This window comes from Apium graveolens, chromosome 7, assembly GCF_009905375.1.
Source record: "Apium graveolens cultivar Ventura chromosome 7, ASM990537v1, whole genome shotgun sequence".
Taxonomy (NCBI): Eukaryota; Viridiplantae; Streptophyta; class Magnoliopsida; order Apiales; family Apiaceae; genus Apium; species Apium graveolens.
The window spans coordinates 53,560,633-53,576,335 of record NC_133653.1 but is presented as its reverse complement, the minus strand read 5'-3'; the positions used below and the strand labels follow the sequence as shown (position 1 = coordinate 53,576,335).

General features: G+C 33.4%; 1 protein-coding gene across 1 annotated transcript; it reads left to right on the top strand.

The window, feature by feature from the left end:
• The first annotated feature begins 501 nt into the window (after window positions 1-501).
• LOC141671468 (uncharacterized) lies at window positions 502-14,938 on the top strand. The gene is made up of 22 exons (XM_074477736.1): window positions 502-1,297; window positions 5,161-5,275; window positions 5,455-5,555; window positions 6,243-6,334; window positions 6,791-6,926; window positions 7,051-7,119; window positions 7,299-7,400; window positions 7,713-7,811; window positions 7,945-8,055; window positions 8,286-8,492; window positions 8,753-8,860; window positions 10,517-10,612; window positions 11,073-11,129; window positions 11,424-11,570; window positions 11,659-11,718; window positions 12,038-12,142; window positions 12,798-12,959; window positions 13,275-13,348; window positions 13,514-13,637; window positions 14,035-14,126; window positions 14,248-14,368; window positions 14,461-14,938. The coding sequence occupies exons 1-22, from the start codon at window positions 632-634 to the stop codon at window positions 14,617-14,619; spliced, it is 3,003 nt and encodes a 1,000-aa protein (XP_074333837.1). The 5' UTR covers window positions 502-631; the 3' UTR covers window positions 14,620-14,938.
• The last annotated feature ends 765 nt before the right edge of the window (window positions 14,939-15,703 follow it).

Below are 15,703 nucleotides of genomic sequence, written 5' to 3'. Positions count from 1 at the left end.
GGAAGCTCTAAGTTGGGCAAAAAAGATGGGATCGAAGCCAATCACAATATAAACACAATAGAAACCGGTTGCCCCTATGCGATCTCGTTTGGGTATGGTGATTGAAGAATGCAGAGATTTAGTTCGTAGTCACAACAACTTCAAGTTATATTTTGTTAAACGATCCGCGAATATGGCGGCGGCACATCCATTAGCTCGAGTGTCACATATGTTTTCTGATCGTAGTTTAGAGCAGTGATAAGATTTGTATTCAAAATGATTTAATGATCTAATAAACTTGCATTTCGTCAAAAAAAAACTCCAGCCCAAATACCTGTTTTATTTTTGGGTTATTTTCATATTTATCCGCGAAATACACTAAACACGACTAAATAATTTGGTGTCCATAGGCGTATATGTTTGGCTGGTTTGTATACTTTCCATTCTTTTTTTCTAAATACTTTCCATTTTCGAATAAAACTAAACAAACCAACCTTGACTTATCGAAGTTGGTGAACTTTATTAATGATCTCCTCGGATCTTTCAAATCTTTACACACAACCCCGTGCACTTTCACTTTTCACGCACTTCAAATGTACCATCTTCTTCTTCAACTCTAACCTCTTCAAGACCCCTTTTCAAATCCTTAACAATGTCACCCATATCCTCACTATCTCCCTTCAAGTTCACACCTTTACACAATCCCCACCGTCCATTCTCCCCATCTTCAAATCCCCACCGTCCATTTTCACCCCAACCCATTTTCTTGAAACCCCTCAAAGCCACTTCTCAAGAATCATCACAAGCACAACCCCAAGTACTCACTACTATAAAACCCACAATCACATTTGAAAACGACGCCGCATTGGACTCAACATGCTTTGTGATCAAAGCGAAGAATAGGATTGGATTATTACAAGTAATTACTAGGGTTTTTAAGGTTCTTGGGCTTGTAATTGAAAAGGCTGAGGTTGATTTTGAGGGTGATGTTTTTGTTAAGAAGTTTTATGTGACTGATTCTAATGGGGACAGAATTGAAGAGAGTGGGGATTTGGAGAGAATTGAAAAGGCATTGAGGGAGGCTATTGAGGAGTGTAATGTCGATTATCGCGGTGAGACGGGGAGGAAGAGAGGAAAAGTGGTGAGGACTGGTGGACTGAGAGATGGGATTGGGAAGGCGAAAGCGGAGAGAATGTTTGGTTTGATGGATGGGTTTTTGAAGAATGATCCTTTTAGTCTTCAAAAGAGTATTCTTGATCATGTTGAGTATACAGTGGCTAGATCAAGATTTAATTTTGATGATTTTGAAGCTTACCAGGTTCATTATTATATGTTGTTAGATTGTTGTTTCACTTTTGCTTAGTTTGTTGTTTTTAACGGTGGCAACTTTTTTCATGATTTTGTTGTTTGTTTCTTAGGTGGTATTAGTGTTTTTAGTAGCGGGCAGTTCTTAACTTTTAAAATGAATTTAAGTTTGTTAATGATCAGTCGCCAAGATGAATTAGTTCTTAGTCAGGTTCTTGGCCTTAAAAGGGAGAGAAAATGCAATAGGAACACAACATGTAGGTCAACCTGTTTGGTTCTTTTTTCTCGATTTAGGAAGATTTAGGAAGAAACACGGGTTTCTTACTTGGCTCTCTATCTTAATTGGTTTGAGGTTTGAATCACTGAAGGTTTAATAATATATTTCTGAATTCTGGTGTAGTTGCTAATAATATCATCTAGATAAGGATATTTTGGCAATGCTAATGCTTACGAAGCTATTTTGCAATAAGATTTTCACAAACCTCAAAGGAGACCTGCAAAGAAGTCATCATTTATTTATGTAATAGAATTTCAACTTAACTAATTGCGGAAAGGTAGAGTACTAACATGGAATCACGTTTTTCATTTGTTTCTAGAGCTGTTACGGGGTATGGGTATTTTCCATTATAGGTAGCCTCGTAGGAACATTTGTATAAACATTCCTGATACAACTTTAAGGTGCAACCAAAACCACAACGGCTATGGGTATTATTAAACCTTTCTTTTTAAGATGCCCACTTGAAAATTTTGTAAAATCGTCTAACGTAGTACTCTACCTAAATTATTGAATTACATCTTTCATTTTTTTCTGGAGTTGTTAGATATTAAAGGTATTTGGATGCATGCTATCTATTGTGAAGAGATATATAATTATGGAACCAAATGTTATATTTTGACAGTGATGTTAGAATATATATCAACCTTTGTGGTATTAAAGTAACTAAAAAAAGAAAGATCAATGTTTATATTATATGATAAACTTGGTTCCTCGAGGTGAAATTTACTTAATGTCACATTCAATACATCAACTCAGATATGATTATTATGAATACCACGATAATGATTATGACGTAAACCGGGTAAAAACATAATAAGAAGAATAATAATAGCTATTACGAAATGTAGGAACACAATTATTATTGATAATTTGGTTATAAGAGAAATTCCACATTTGTTCGAACGGAGCTAGTAATATCTGTGCCAAATATATAACTGGAAATTTATATAACATGATATGTAAAATGTAAACAGTGCATACGTTATTGAAATCTTAGATCAAATACGAAACATCCATATACCACTGATTACTAGAACAAAAAAATTATAAAAAAATTCGGTCAATACGAGACTTACCTTAATTAAGAAGAAGAAAATGTAGTAAACATGTGGGAGATGAAGAAAATGCGGAGAAGAGGCGGGAGATGGAAGTGGGGTTCAGGGTTTTAAAGCCGGCAATGCGTGTCGTTCATATACTTTCGTGTCGTGTACTTTCGTGTTTCGTGTAGTGAAGAGCAAACACATATCCGACCCGTTTAGCATTCGTGTACTTAAGGGTAAACACAATCCATAACTGATCGTTTCATGTTCGTTTCGTGTACATTTCGTGTATAAAAATTAATTAATTAATTAATTAATAAATATATAAAATATTATATAGTTGGATATAATTTTACATATATATATTTATATATATATATTTACATATAACAATATATTTTTGGATATATTTTTATATATATATGAATTTTATGTATATATACATATAATATTAAAGTAATATGTATATTTATATAGATGAATATATAAAATATTAAAAAAAATTATTAATAAATTTATTATTTCGTGTACTTTCGTGTCGTGTCGTGTATTCGAGGGTAAACACATATCCGTACCCATTTAGATTTTTGGATATATTTTTATAAATATATATGAATTTTATGTATATATACATATAATATTAAAGTAATATGTATATTTATATAGATGAATATTTAAATATTAAAAAAAATTATTAATAAATTTATTATTTCGTGTAATTTCGTGTCGTGTATCCAAGGGTAAACACATATTTGTACCCGTTTAGATTTCGCGTTCTTTCGTCTCGTGTACTTTCGTGTTCGTGTACCAAAAAGCTGAATACATATCCATTTATTTCGTGTCGTATACCAAATTGCCAGCTCTAGTAGAATTGTTTCAGGCGAGGTTTCTGAAAATAATTGTTTTAGGTGGGGTTTAGAAGATATAGGCCATGAAAGTTTTATGTATAGTAAAATCCCCTTGCGAAACTTGTTTTTATCGACTTTCTATAGTCAGTGAAAGGGGTAGAATAATTTCATATTAAGTTAAGTGACAACAAAGAAATTGACCATTGCTAAGTATTAAGTAGTGAGAGAGACAGAGAGTTGTTATTGGAGTCTCAAAACTCGAAAATCGAAACCCCAATAACAACTCTTTCTTATACACACACTATACTTAAAAATGGTGGATAAAGTGCAGGTTGGTCATTCTATTTCGCTGCATTCACTTAATTTCATATGCAATTATTCCACCCCTTTTACCGACTATAGAAAGTCTATTTGAACAAGTTTTTACATGGGGACTTTGCTATACATAGAACTTTCATCGCTACATCTTCTAAACCCCACTTAAAACAATTTTTTTGAGAAACCCCACCTGAAACAATTCTTCTTAGAACCCCACCTCCATCTCCCTCTCCCGTCTGTTCTCTACAGTTTCTTCTTCTACCGCCTGTTCTTTACATTTTCTTCTTCTTAATTAAGGTAAGGCAAGTCTAGTGTATTGACCGAAAAATTCTGTAATTTGTGATTCTAGTATTCTGTGGTAGATGGATGTTTCATATTTTATCTAAGAATTTATTAACCTATGCATTTTCTACATTTTACAGATCATGTCTATATACATTTCCCGCTATATATATGCCGTTGATACTACTAGCTCCATTCACAATCCTTGTGAGAACAAATGCATTTCTCTTATAACTAAATTATTCATAATAGTTGTGTTCCTATATTTCGTAATAATTATTATTATTATTCTTTTTATATTTTAACCCAGCTTACGTCATGATCCTGATCATGGTATTAATAATAATCAAATTTGAGTTGATGTATTGAATGTGCTTTAAGTAAATTTCACCTCCATGAACCAAGTTTATCAAATAATATAAATATTGATCTTTCTTTTCTTAATTCTATAATACCACAAAGGTTAATTTATATTCTAACATCAACCTATCAAATTGTAACATTTGGTTCCACAATTTTATATCCCTTCAAAATAGATGGCAGTGCAGCCAAAACCTAAACCTTAAATACGTAACAACTCTAGAAAAAAAAAATGAAAGACGCGATTCAATAATTTAGGTAGAGTACTACTAATTTTGCAAATTTTCAGGTGGTGCAACCTCAAAATTTTCAGGTTTAGATAACTGAAGATTTAATAATAGATTTCTGAATTATGATTTGGTTGCCAATAAGATCATGTAGATAAGGATATTTTTGGCAATTGTGATACTAAAGAAGCTATATTTTGACAAAATTTCACAAAACAAACCTCAAAGGAGACCTGCAAAACAAGTCATGTTCTTGTTATATAATAAAATTTCAACCACTAATTAAGGAAAAGTAGAGTACTAGCTTGGGATCAAGTCTTTGTTTGTTTGTTTATCTTTACACGGTGACGGGTATTCTCATATAGGTAGCCTCGTGGAACATTTGCATTAGCATTCCTAAGGACTAAGGTTCATGTGATCTGCCTCTATGTAATTATATTAGGAGTTCCGAACAATTCTCTTAAAATCAATTTAGCTGTCATGAATTGTCAATATGAACATCACATGATAGTTAGTATGCACAGGCCTTATCACACAGCGTAAGAGATCGCTTGATTGAACGGTGGCATGATACTCATCAACACTTCAAGAAGAAAGATCCCAAGCGCCTGTACTTCCTGTCCCTTGAATTTCTAATGGGTATATCTTTTGCCCTTCTTCCTTCAGTAACAGACATGTTAAATTAATCTAGCTAGTGTATGCTTTTGTGCAAACTGATGATATTTTAAAAATAGACCAGTTTCACTTGTCCTTAATAATGGTCTTCTCATGATTCTGCTATATTTTCTGTACCTTTCTAATACTGACTGTCGTATCAGGACGTACTTTATCAAATAGTGTCATTAATCTTGGCATCCGGGACCAATATACGGATGCCCTAAGCCAGCTTGGCTTTGACTTCGAAGTTGTGGCAGAGCAGGTAGCTAATTTAGCTATTTTTCTGTGTGATTGTATTTTCAGATTACATTTTTTATAACCAAGCAAATTATTAGAAAGTTAAGTCCCATGTCTGGAAATTATAACCTAGGAAAAACGAAGTATGCTACAGAAGCTTAAAAATAACTTTACTTTTATCGTCACAGGCTCACAGCTGCTATCCACATGTAACAAAAAAGAAACACTGATATCCTTGTACATATTTGTGTTAAATGTATTTCAAAATTTACAGAAAAATGATAGGAAAATGACTTTTCTATCATCTCCTTCACCAAAACTTCTTGAGATTCTTTATTGCAAAACTGTCAAACAGCGCATATAATATTACTTATCATGCCAGTTTTATTTAACTTCAGATTATTCCACGATCAAAAGTTTTGTTAACATGATCTTCGCAGCAAACAAGTGCATGCAAAACTCTAAAATCTTACTTGCTAGTGCGAATTTCGTCTTGTACTTCCATTTAAATGCTGAAAGTTTTAAAACATGTTCTGCAAACAATAAACATTCTCCTTAAAATTGATCATACATAGTTCCTGGTTATTGATTAATATGATTGGCTTCTTAGGAGGGAGATGCTGCCCCTGCTTATAGGAAAGCATTGTTTTTAGTAAATGGATTGTACGCAGCTTCTTGTAAATCACATGATTTATTGCTTTTGTTTTCTTAGGAAGGAGATGCTGCACTTGGTAATGGAGGCTTAGCCCGCCTTTCAGCTTGTCAAATGGATTCATTAGCCACATTAGACTATCCGGCAATGGGGTACTATTTAATTGTGAAATACTCCTAATCCCTAGAGCTTATTGTACAAATTTTTCATTTTTATCTGAAGCAATTTTCTGAACTTGTCCCAATTATTAATAAAGGCAGTCAATAAAAATTGGACTTCTTTTGCATGTTTTCACCTTGTAATTCTAGTGTATTGCTACTTTCGTTTATCTAATATTTTTTTTAACTTAAAAAGAAGAAGTTATTTGATTCTTGTAAGATTTTTAGTTGAACTTTTATTCTGGCCTTTTCATTTTTTTAAATAAAAATCCGAACTTGTCCCATTTTTAACGAAGGCGGTTAAGAGAAACTGAACTTTTTACGTATTTCTTAACCATGAAATTGTAGTGTTGGTACTTCCATTTATCTAATTTGTCTTAACTTACAATTCTTTATTTGATTCTTGGAAGAGTTTTTGACGAACTCTACTATCGCACTTCCATTCTTCAGTTACGGATTACGTTACCAGTTTGGTCTTTTCCGTCAGATCATATTGGACGGTTTTCAACATGAGCAACCTGATTATTGGTTGAATTTTGGAAATCCATGGGAAATAGAGCGGGTTCATGTATCATATCCTGTGAAGGTTTGCAACAATATCTATTTCTATTCATGTTGAGTTTCCTTTTATATTTTAACAGTCGTATATTAATATTCCTAAAAGATCTGTGTTTTTACTGCCTTTTGGTGAAATGCTGTATATGGAATAGTTTTACGGTACAGTTGAAGAAGAATTTGTAAATGGGGAGACGCGTAAAGCTTGGGTACCTGGAGAAATGGTGAGTTTCCTTATGACCAAGGGATATGCTAGTATCTAAGATTGTGTGCATTTGATTACAGTGACTGTTTGCACTTACTTTATATCTTCTTATATTGCAAGCAAAGACTCTGCATTTACAATTCATTATACAGAAGATCTAACTTTATATTTCTCTCTTTTTTTCATTTTTATTTGTAGGTTGAAGCTGTAGCTTATGACAACCCTATACCTGGTTATGGAACGAGGAATGCCATTAATCTGCGATTATGGGCTGCCAAACCAAGTGGTCAATATGATATGGTAAATTTACTTTAATGGATTTTTAAATCTTTTTTGTTATTAGCTTGTAGCTAATTATTAAGATTTGATTGATTATGTGATGTACATCTGTTAATGTGTTATATTTTTCTTTTCATCTCCACAAATTTATCTATTATTTTTAGTTTTTATATTTCTGTATTTAAAGTATATAGCTATATCTTCTCCAAAAATTGAGTTGATGTGCAATGAGTATCAATTTCACTGTCGAGTGATTATTACATTCTTTGTATTGTATCTAGTTTCGCGTAATGTAGGACTTTGAAGTTCAAATTCATCCTTTTTGTTTTACAGGAGTCCTACAATACCGGAGATTATATCAATGCTGTTTTTAACAGGCAGAAGGCTGAAACTATAAGTAGTGTCTTGTATCCTGATGATCGCTCCTATCAGGTACATATAATTTTTTACCTACTTAAAATGTAGGCTATACTATAGCTGAAACTTAACATATTTTAATCCTTGACGTGAGTTGATATTCTATGGCTCTATAATTACCCACTCACAAATTTTGATCATACTTTAGGGAAAGGAATTGCGACTGAAGCAACAATATTTCTTTGTCTCGGCATCAATACAAGATATTATTCGAAGGTTCAAAGATGTCCACAATAATTTTGATGAATTCCCGGAAAAGGTGCTGAGTTAATATCTTGCATCTCAATATTATATCTTCTACTGAGAAAACATAACACATTAAACATGATACTAAGACATCTCTTACATTAAACATGGTACAAAAGATTTTGTGTCTCAGTCTGAGCAACATTCCTCCTAAATAATAATTAATTTTAAATAATCAAACTACAAATGTTAGGCACGTGCTTGTTGTATTACTTACTCATGCTTCCAAATAACTTATTTCAGGTTGCTCTACAGCTGACTGATACCCATCCGTCTCTTTCTATAGTCGAGGTCTTACGAATCCTTCTTGATGAGGAACATTTGTGCTGGAATAAAGCCTGGGATATCGTGTCCAAGATATTCTCTTTCACTACTCACACTGTAATACTTGAAGGACTTGAGAGGATCCCTGTGGACCTGCTTGAAAGTCTTCTCCCGCGCCATTTACAAGTATGTTTTTTTAATGATGGAATACACAGTTCCTATGAGTCGTTATGCCCCTCTCTTTTGCAGATTAGGATAACGAAGGCCATAGTTTAACTAATTGTTTGTCTGTTGGTATGTATCAGCTATAAAATTAGCATGGATTGGTATATTAATCTTTCAACACATTGTTGAACCATTTACACGATTCAAATATATGTCAGTCAAATGCTTCTATTTATATAGTGGACATTCAGTGATTATAATCAAATTCTGTGTTTCTTCAGATTATATATGAGATAAATCAGATGTTCATGGAAGAGTGGAAAAAGAAGATGGGGAATGATTATGCTCGTTTGTCACGAATGTCAATTGTTGAGGAAGGCTCTGTGAAGGTATGTGTAAGACCTAAAATTCCTAGCTCTCACTTATTTGGTAATTTGTGAAACACTGGTTTTGGCTGGGGTTAGTTCGATGAAGCTTTTTATAGTTTTCTTTAAACTTCAAGATTTCACTGTATTTGATGGTAATTTTAATGGCAATCTTACTCATCATGATGCTAATGTTATGTTTAATTTGATTTTTTTTTAAATGAGTTTGGATACTGCAAAATGTTTTATGCTGTCATGGCTAATCTGGAAAGCAGGGGTGCGGCACCCACCCAGCGTACTGCGCACCCGATACGTTCGGGTGCAAGGGTGCGTGGTGGTGCGGCCAGATACGCACGGGATTCTCCAGGTGGCGTGTCACTGTACTTTTCTGCTCCGATTCGTGGGGGGGGGGGCGGGAATGGCAGTGATTTGGATTTTGTGTATCTTTACCTGCTGTTACTGAGAGAGTCTTATTTTTTCTATGACTTCCGCATCTTCATCACCGGTTCTTTCTCGATCTCCGGCCATCTCTTCTTTCCTTCTTCCGAACAAACTTATATGTATATATATAGTGGGTTAAGTTCTATGGAGACCACTTTTTTTTGGAGACCTTGGAGACCACTTGTGTTCTGCAAGTTAAATGTTGCATAAAAACATTGCAAAACATATTATTTTGTGAATCATGATCTACAAAGATCTTTATTTTATTCAAAATCTTGAAATATCATATATGTACTGCATGTAAAAGATTACAAAAATACTTTATTCTGCAAAACATGTTAAGTTTGCAGAACATACACATTCTACTTATTAAACGTAAATGATCTTCAATAATTTTAATGAATTAGTGATACTCGTAGAACATACTTCACAAAATAATAAATTTTATAGTGTTTTGATTGCAGAACATATGTGGTCTCCAAGGTCTCCGATTAAAAAGTGGTCTCCATAGAATAGTATGTACTTTATATTCAATAATTTAGTACATGTTGGGGAGGGGAGAAGTGAATGAATATTATATAATATTTGGTGTCAGTGGTAACATGGGTGTACAAAGTTTATCCGAAATCTTAATTATTTTATATTATTATAAGCCCTGAGTGGATCTCTAACCATACAAGTTTCAGAGTACGTGTTTTCAGTTAACATTACTAAGCACTAAAATTCGAAAGTAAACTGAATTTAATATTAAATGTAATATATTATTCAGAATAAAAAAAAATGATTTGTTTTTCATAACATCTTTATTAAATTAATAAATTAAAACATATTTTATGCACATGTATATATTTATTATTTTTTATTTTACCGTATCTCGCCGCACCCGAATCCCCAAATTTGTTATTTTGCCGTACCCGCACCTGTGCTTCACAGCGGCTAATGTAAACATCCTCCCTCTTGTTATGCATACTATATTGGCAATGTTCTGAGGACGAAATATTATATATGCAGCATTCTCGTAGTTGCGCTAAGTAATGCATGCAACCATCTTTTATGAAATGAATTATTATCATTTATCGTCCTTATGGGCCTCTGCAACACGCGCCTTAATTGATGTTTGTTGAGATTGTGGAGCTATGCTCTTTTTGATGTTTTACTTTAGTACTTCCAGTATTGAAATAGGGTAGAGACATGCAGTAAAAAGTAAATCTGATATATCATATTCTTTTGGTTTGGCAGAGTATCCGTGTAGCCAATCTATCAATTGCTTGCTGCCATACTGTCAATGGTGTCTCCAGAGTTCATTCCGAAATAATCAAATCAAGAGTATTTAAGGTGCTACTTGGAGTAAACGTATATTTGATTTCTTCCAGCATTTCCTGAATATTGTGTGCTTAATACCTTGTTGATTCTAGTGCATCATAAACTTAGAGATTATAGTTTTGGTTTATAATTTTATTGGTAATACAGTTGGAAGCTGAATTTTTTGTTGTTTCCATGCTTTTGCAGCCTTCTGTTGATGTATATATCTGTCTAACTAAATTTTTTTAGTGCCTCGAGATCTTTCTGTCACAATATTTTGGGTGCCTTATACCTCTGTTATTTTAATTTCTAGAACCAAAATATCGCATCTTTGACATTTTGCTCATATACAAATATTCTTTTAAATATCACAATTTTTATTACTAGTAGTGGTTTTAGATTGGATGCCTAAGAATTAATCTTCAAATGTTTCTTTATTCTGACATGACTTTTGTTATATAAACACTTTGAGCATGCTATGGCTTTTTTACAGGATTTTTATGAGGTCTGGCCCGAGAAATTTCAGTACAAGACAAATGGAGTAACTCAGGTATGCTACAGATAATATTTAAACGCACAAGTTTGTGATTAGAAGGAAATGAAATTCCCCCACAGGTTTTCAATTTTATTTATTTATAGTTAGCATGTTATGGAAACAAATAATGGAGCTGTTTAGTTAAATGAAGTGTGGATAGCATTCTTTCATCAACTTCTTTCACGATAGCGACTTAGAACTATATTTTTTAAGTTGCATTAAATCATCTGCAATTTTCTGTTTGAATGAGTGTGCTGTTTATTGTTGGCATACACAGAATAGCTAACCTCTAGTAAATCATATTATCAGCGTCGCTGGGTTGTGGTGAGCAATCCAGGTTTATCCACCCTTATTACAAAATATATGGGGACAGAAGCTTGGATCCGTAATGTTGACCTCCTATCTGGGCTGCGCCAACATGCGTCGGATTTAGCTTTGCATCAGGATTGGAAAATGGTAAATAATCTTTTTAATATATGTTACGTAGTGTTGTAGATCCCTCCTTTACATTGACCAACTTACGCCCTTAACCTCACATGTTCAGGTTAAGAAGGTTAACAAAACTAGGCTTGCTGAGTACATTGAGATGATGAGTGGTGTGAAGGTCTGGAATTCCCTGAACTGCATATTTTGATACTTATATTTTTTATTCAATGTTAAGCTTCCCCTGTTTTATCAAGATTCATTACAGTATCTCCATAATTGGGGAAGGTAGCGGATCAGGTCATGAAGATGGGGGATATCCCTTGAATAAATAATTGTGTTGTGTACCTACTTTAAGCAATTAGTGTTATAATTGTTGACATATTAAGATGATTCTTTCATTATGTAACCAAACGGAATCGTTCTACATGTTTGCATTATTTATATAAAATTGGACTTTTATCCGAATTTATAATTTTTCCGTTTACACTTTATTGCAGGTCAGTTTAGATGCCATGTTTGACGTACAGATAAAACGAATACATGAGTACAAAAGACAACTTCTGAATATACTAGGCATAATTCATCGATATGACTGCATTAAGGTATCATTTTGCTTTCTATTTAAAGCTCTATTTTTTTTTGTTCTCAAGATGCCAGTACTATGAGAAAAAACATTTGAAGTGAATATTTTGTCCCAAATATTTTAGTAATTATGTTCTTGCAACTTATGTGGAGTCAACGTTGATGTATGAGAATTCTTTGCTTTTAATTTTGTTTGTTGCTTTTAATTTTGTTTGTTAATGATGGAAGAAACTAACGCTTAACAAGCTTATATTTTCTCCACTTGAAAATGAAGCTAAAATAGGTATATTATATTCACTCCCATGTGACTCTCCTAGCATCAGGAGAAGTTTTTAATTTACTGAAATTTCAGCTGGCTAGACCCTTTCTGATGTAATATAGTTATTCTTGCTCTTATTCCATGTCGTTCTTTTTCAGATTCATTAATTATCTAATTTTACGTTTTTTTGTTTTTTGATTTTTTTTCAATTTGCGAAACTAACAGCCTTGCTTCCTATAATGAGGCGGAATAGTAGACACGTGATATTTATTTATCATTTTGCATACAACTTATATGGTCTCAAGCAATTTTTTTTTTGTTTGATAGTTATAGTCTCATGTAATAATGTTTATAGATTAGCTTAAGCTAGTCTTATCTGCTATTATGTAATATGTGGCTTTATCATCTCTTATAAGAATATTGCGAAAGGTGATAGAACGAAGGTTGTACCACGTGTTTGCATTATTGGAGGGAAAGCAGCTCCTGGTTACGAAATTGCAAAGAAGATTATTAAACTTTGTCATGCTGTAGCTGAAACAATCAATAACGACACTGAAATTGGAGACCTCTTAAAATTGGTATGACCTCTTGAACTATGAACATGCTTATGCGTGCAAATTGCATTGGTAGAAAAAGCTCAATGTGCAGCTAAACATGCAACTCTCTTTATATTCGTAAAGTTTGTTTCAGAAAATTATTTCTTCAAAACTATAGGCAACATATCCCAGTCTTGTAATGTAATTTTCGTGTGTCCTTCAATTATTTCATCTATATTTTATTCATTGGAATTTGGAAGTGCTCCATTTGAAATAGTAAACAATCACATTGTTATAAACTTTGCAGATGTCATTGTTTTACTTTCAAGACTTGTTTGCTTATCTTCAATGTTGCAGGTCTTTATTCCGGATTACAATGTTTCTGTAGCTGAATTAGTCATTCCTGGTAGTGATCTTTCACAACATATAAGGTATAGCTCAATGTAGTATAGCTGTTTTTGCCTTTTCTTTTGATATCTGGTCTATACTGTATACCAAAGAAACCATAGTATGCTCATTGCAGTTCTATTGTTGAGATTTTAACGTCTTTTAAATTCCAATAGCATATTTGTACAATACTGTTGTGTCTTTTGAAGCACTGCTGGACACGAGGCATCAGGAACTGGCAGCATGAAATTTCTTATGAATGGATGTCTGTTATTAGCCACAGCTGATGGGTCTACTGTTGAGATCATTGAAGAAATTGGTGTAGATAACATGGTATGTCGATATTATGCTACTGCTAATCCGTAAGAAGAACTATATGTGTGGATAAGTTCAGACCTAAAAGTACGATTGCTAAGGATTAGTATGTTTTGATGAGAATTTTACCCTTAATGAAAATAGTGATAAAATGACAAGGTCGGACGTGGATAGAATCTTTACAATGTTAAAGTAAGATGTGAACAATTGCAATGAAGCTTTTGAAGTCTGTTTTTTTTTCAGATCAGTCTTCTTTTTGTTCAGTTTGAGCCTTTAAAGAGAAATGACGAAGTATGAAGCCTACACAAACTAGTTTGTGACCAGTCTTTTAATTATGAAAACTTGTGAAGAGCCAAACTGACATTAATTACGTATTTACCTGCCAACTATAATTGAGAATTTTTCTTTCTTTTAGTTTATATTTGGTGCAAAGATGACTGATGTCCCAGCTTTACGGGAAAAAGTAGCTTCTACTAAAGCACCTCTTCAGTTCTTAAGAGTTGTAAGGTAAGTTTACTCTTTTTTCATAATAAGAGAAGAACCTGCTGATCAACAATATTATCGATTTATACTTAAATCTTTCCCAACACCAAAGTACAACTTATTCTTGGTTTGATACTAAATGCAGGATGGTTAAAGATGGTTATTTTGGCTTTAAAGATTACTTCAAATCAATTTGCGACACTTTAGAGAATGGTGATGATTTTTATCTTCTTGGTTCTGACTTTGCTAGCTATCTGGAAGCCCAGGTAAGCCACATTCCACTTCATGACAAATAAAGCATGTGGTTTCAGCTGTCATTTGCGATATATCAAGCAGAGATTAAACGTGTCAAGTACAGGCGGCTGCAGACAGAGCTTTTGCTAATCAGGAGAAATGGACTAAAATGAGCATTCTTTGTACTGCTGGTTCTGGAAGATTTAGTAGTGATAGAACCATTGAAGAGTATGCAAAAAAGACTTGGGGAATTGAACCATGCAAATGCCCTTCTGACTACTAGAATGAAGAACCATTCCACAGTAGCCAGCCTCTTATAGAGCTTTACGAATTGTGACATAAATTGTGAAGGTGTACACAACACCAGATATTAACTTCATCACTGGAGGAACAACTGCTTGCTTCTGCCTTCTGTAGCTTGTTGTAAGTTTGTCGGGTTATCTGTACTGGGGGCAGGGGAAGGAACAGTTATTTACTTATGAATTAAAAAGTAGTTTTTATTTCATATATAGCTTCCAAGATTATTGTAGTTTTAGTTTCTACTTTTACAACAATGAATTGAGAGAGAGCTAATGCTATAAAATTCAGAAAGTGTTGATTAATCTGGCAATACAAAACAGTAGCCAAAATTTTTAATGCCTGTTTTTTGATACGCATTCTCATAAAGATATATTTCATATATAAGATATTTGGGGTTTTCCATCTTAAACATGACAAGGTATATGTTGGTTTTAACCACATTTTTAAATATTAGTAAAATTTTAAAAATAAAGATTGGTATGTTTCACTAAACCAGCATGCAGGAAAATTACTCGAGTGACTTTATTTTCTTTTTCCAACAATTATTTTTTTTCAAATTCCATCCTGATTATTGCTTAAAAAGACTTTCAAGAGTCTGTTGAATAAGAAACTAAAGTTATGTTTTGGGCAAAGATTTGGTAATAGCATATAGAGTACGTGTCTGAAATATATTAGGGGACACCGGAGGGAATAGGGGATCCGGACTAGAACCCCCTGGGTTGTTGTCAAAAAGAGATTTGGAAGTAAGATAATGGTAATGATGCAAATAGACTGATCATCATCATCATTATCAAGTAGTGAGGCTCAAGATTGACAGACACTAGCAATTTAGCAACAAAAACAAATGGTGGCATCATTAATATGGCATTACACTCAAAAGTCTTGCTACCATTATGCATAGATGCTTCTTAAGTAGCCATTTATTTGTTTTCCAAAACCAGTTTGGCCCCATGTTTGATTTATGTTGTTGGATTAGGCACTGACCAACTACAACTGCACCATCAATTGCGCAACAACAAATCTCATCAGGAGACTATAAAGTCAAGGCAGAGGATGAAATAGTGGAT

Excerpts from the sequence above, each read along its gene's own strand:
- LOC141671468 (XM_074477736.1), top strand. The coding sequence starts at position 632 with ATGTCACCCATATCCTCACTATCTCCCTTCAAGTTCACACCTTTACAC. Across the intron at positions 10,613-11,072 it reads TCAAATCAAGAGTATTTAAG|GATTTTTATGAGGTCTGGCC; the intron begins GTGCTACTTGGA and ends GCTTTTTTACAG. Across the intron at positions 11,571-11,658 it reads TGCATCAGGATTGGAAAATG|GTTAAGAAGGTTAACAAAAC; the intron begins GTAAATAATCTT and ends TCACATGTTCAG.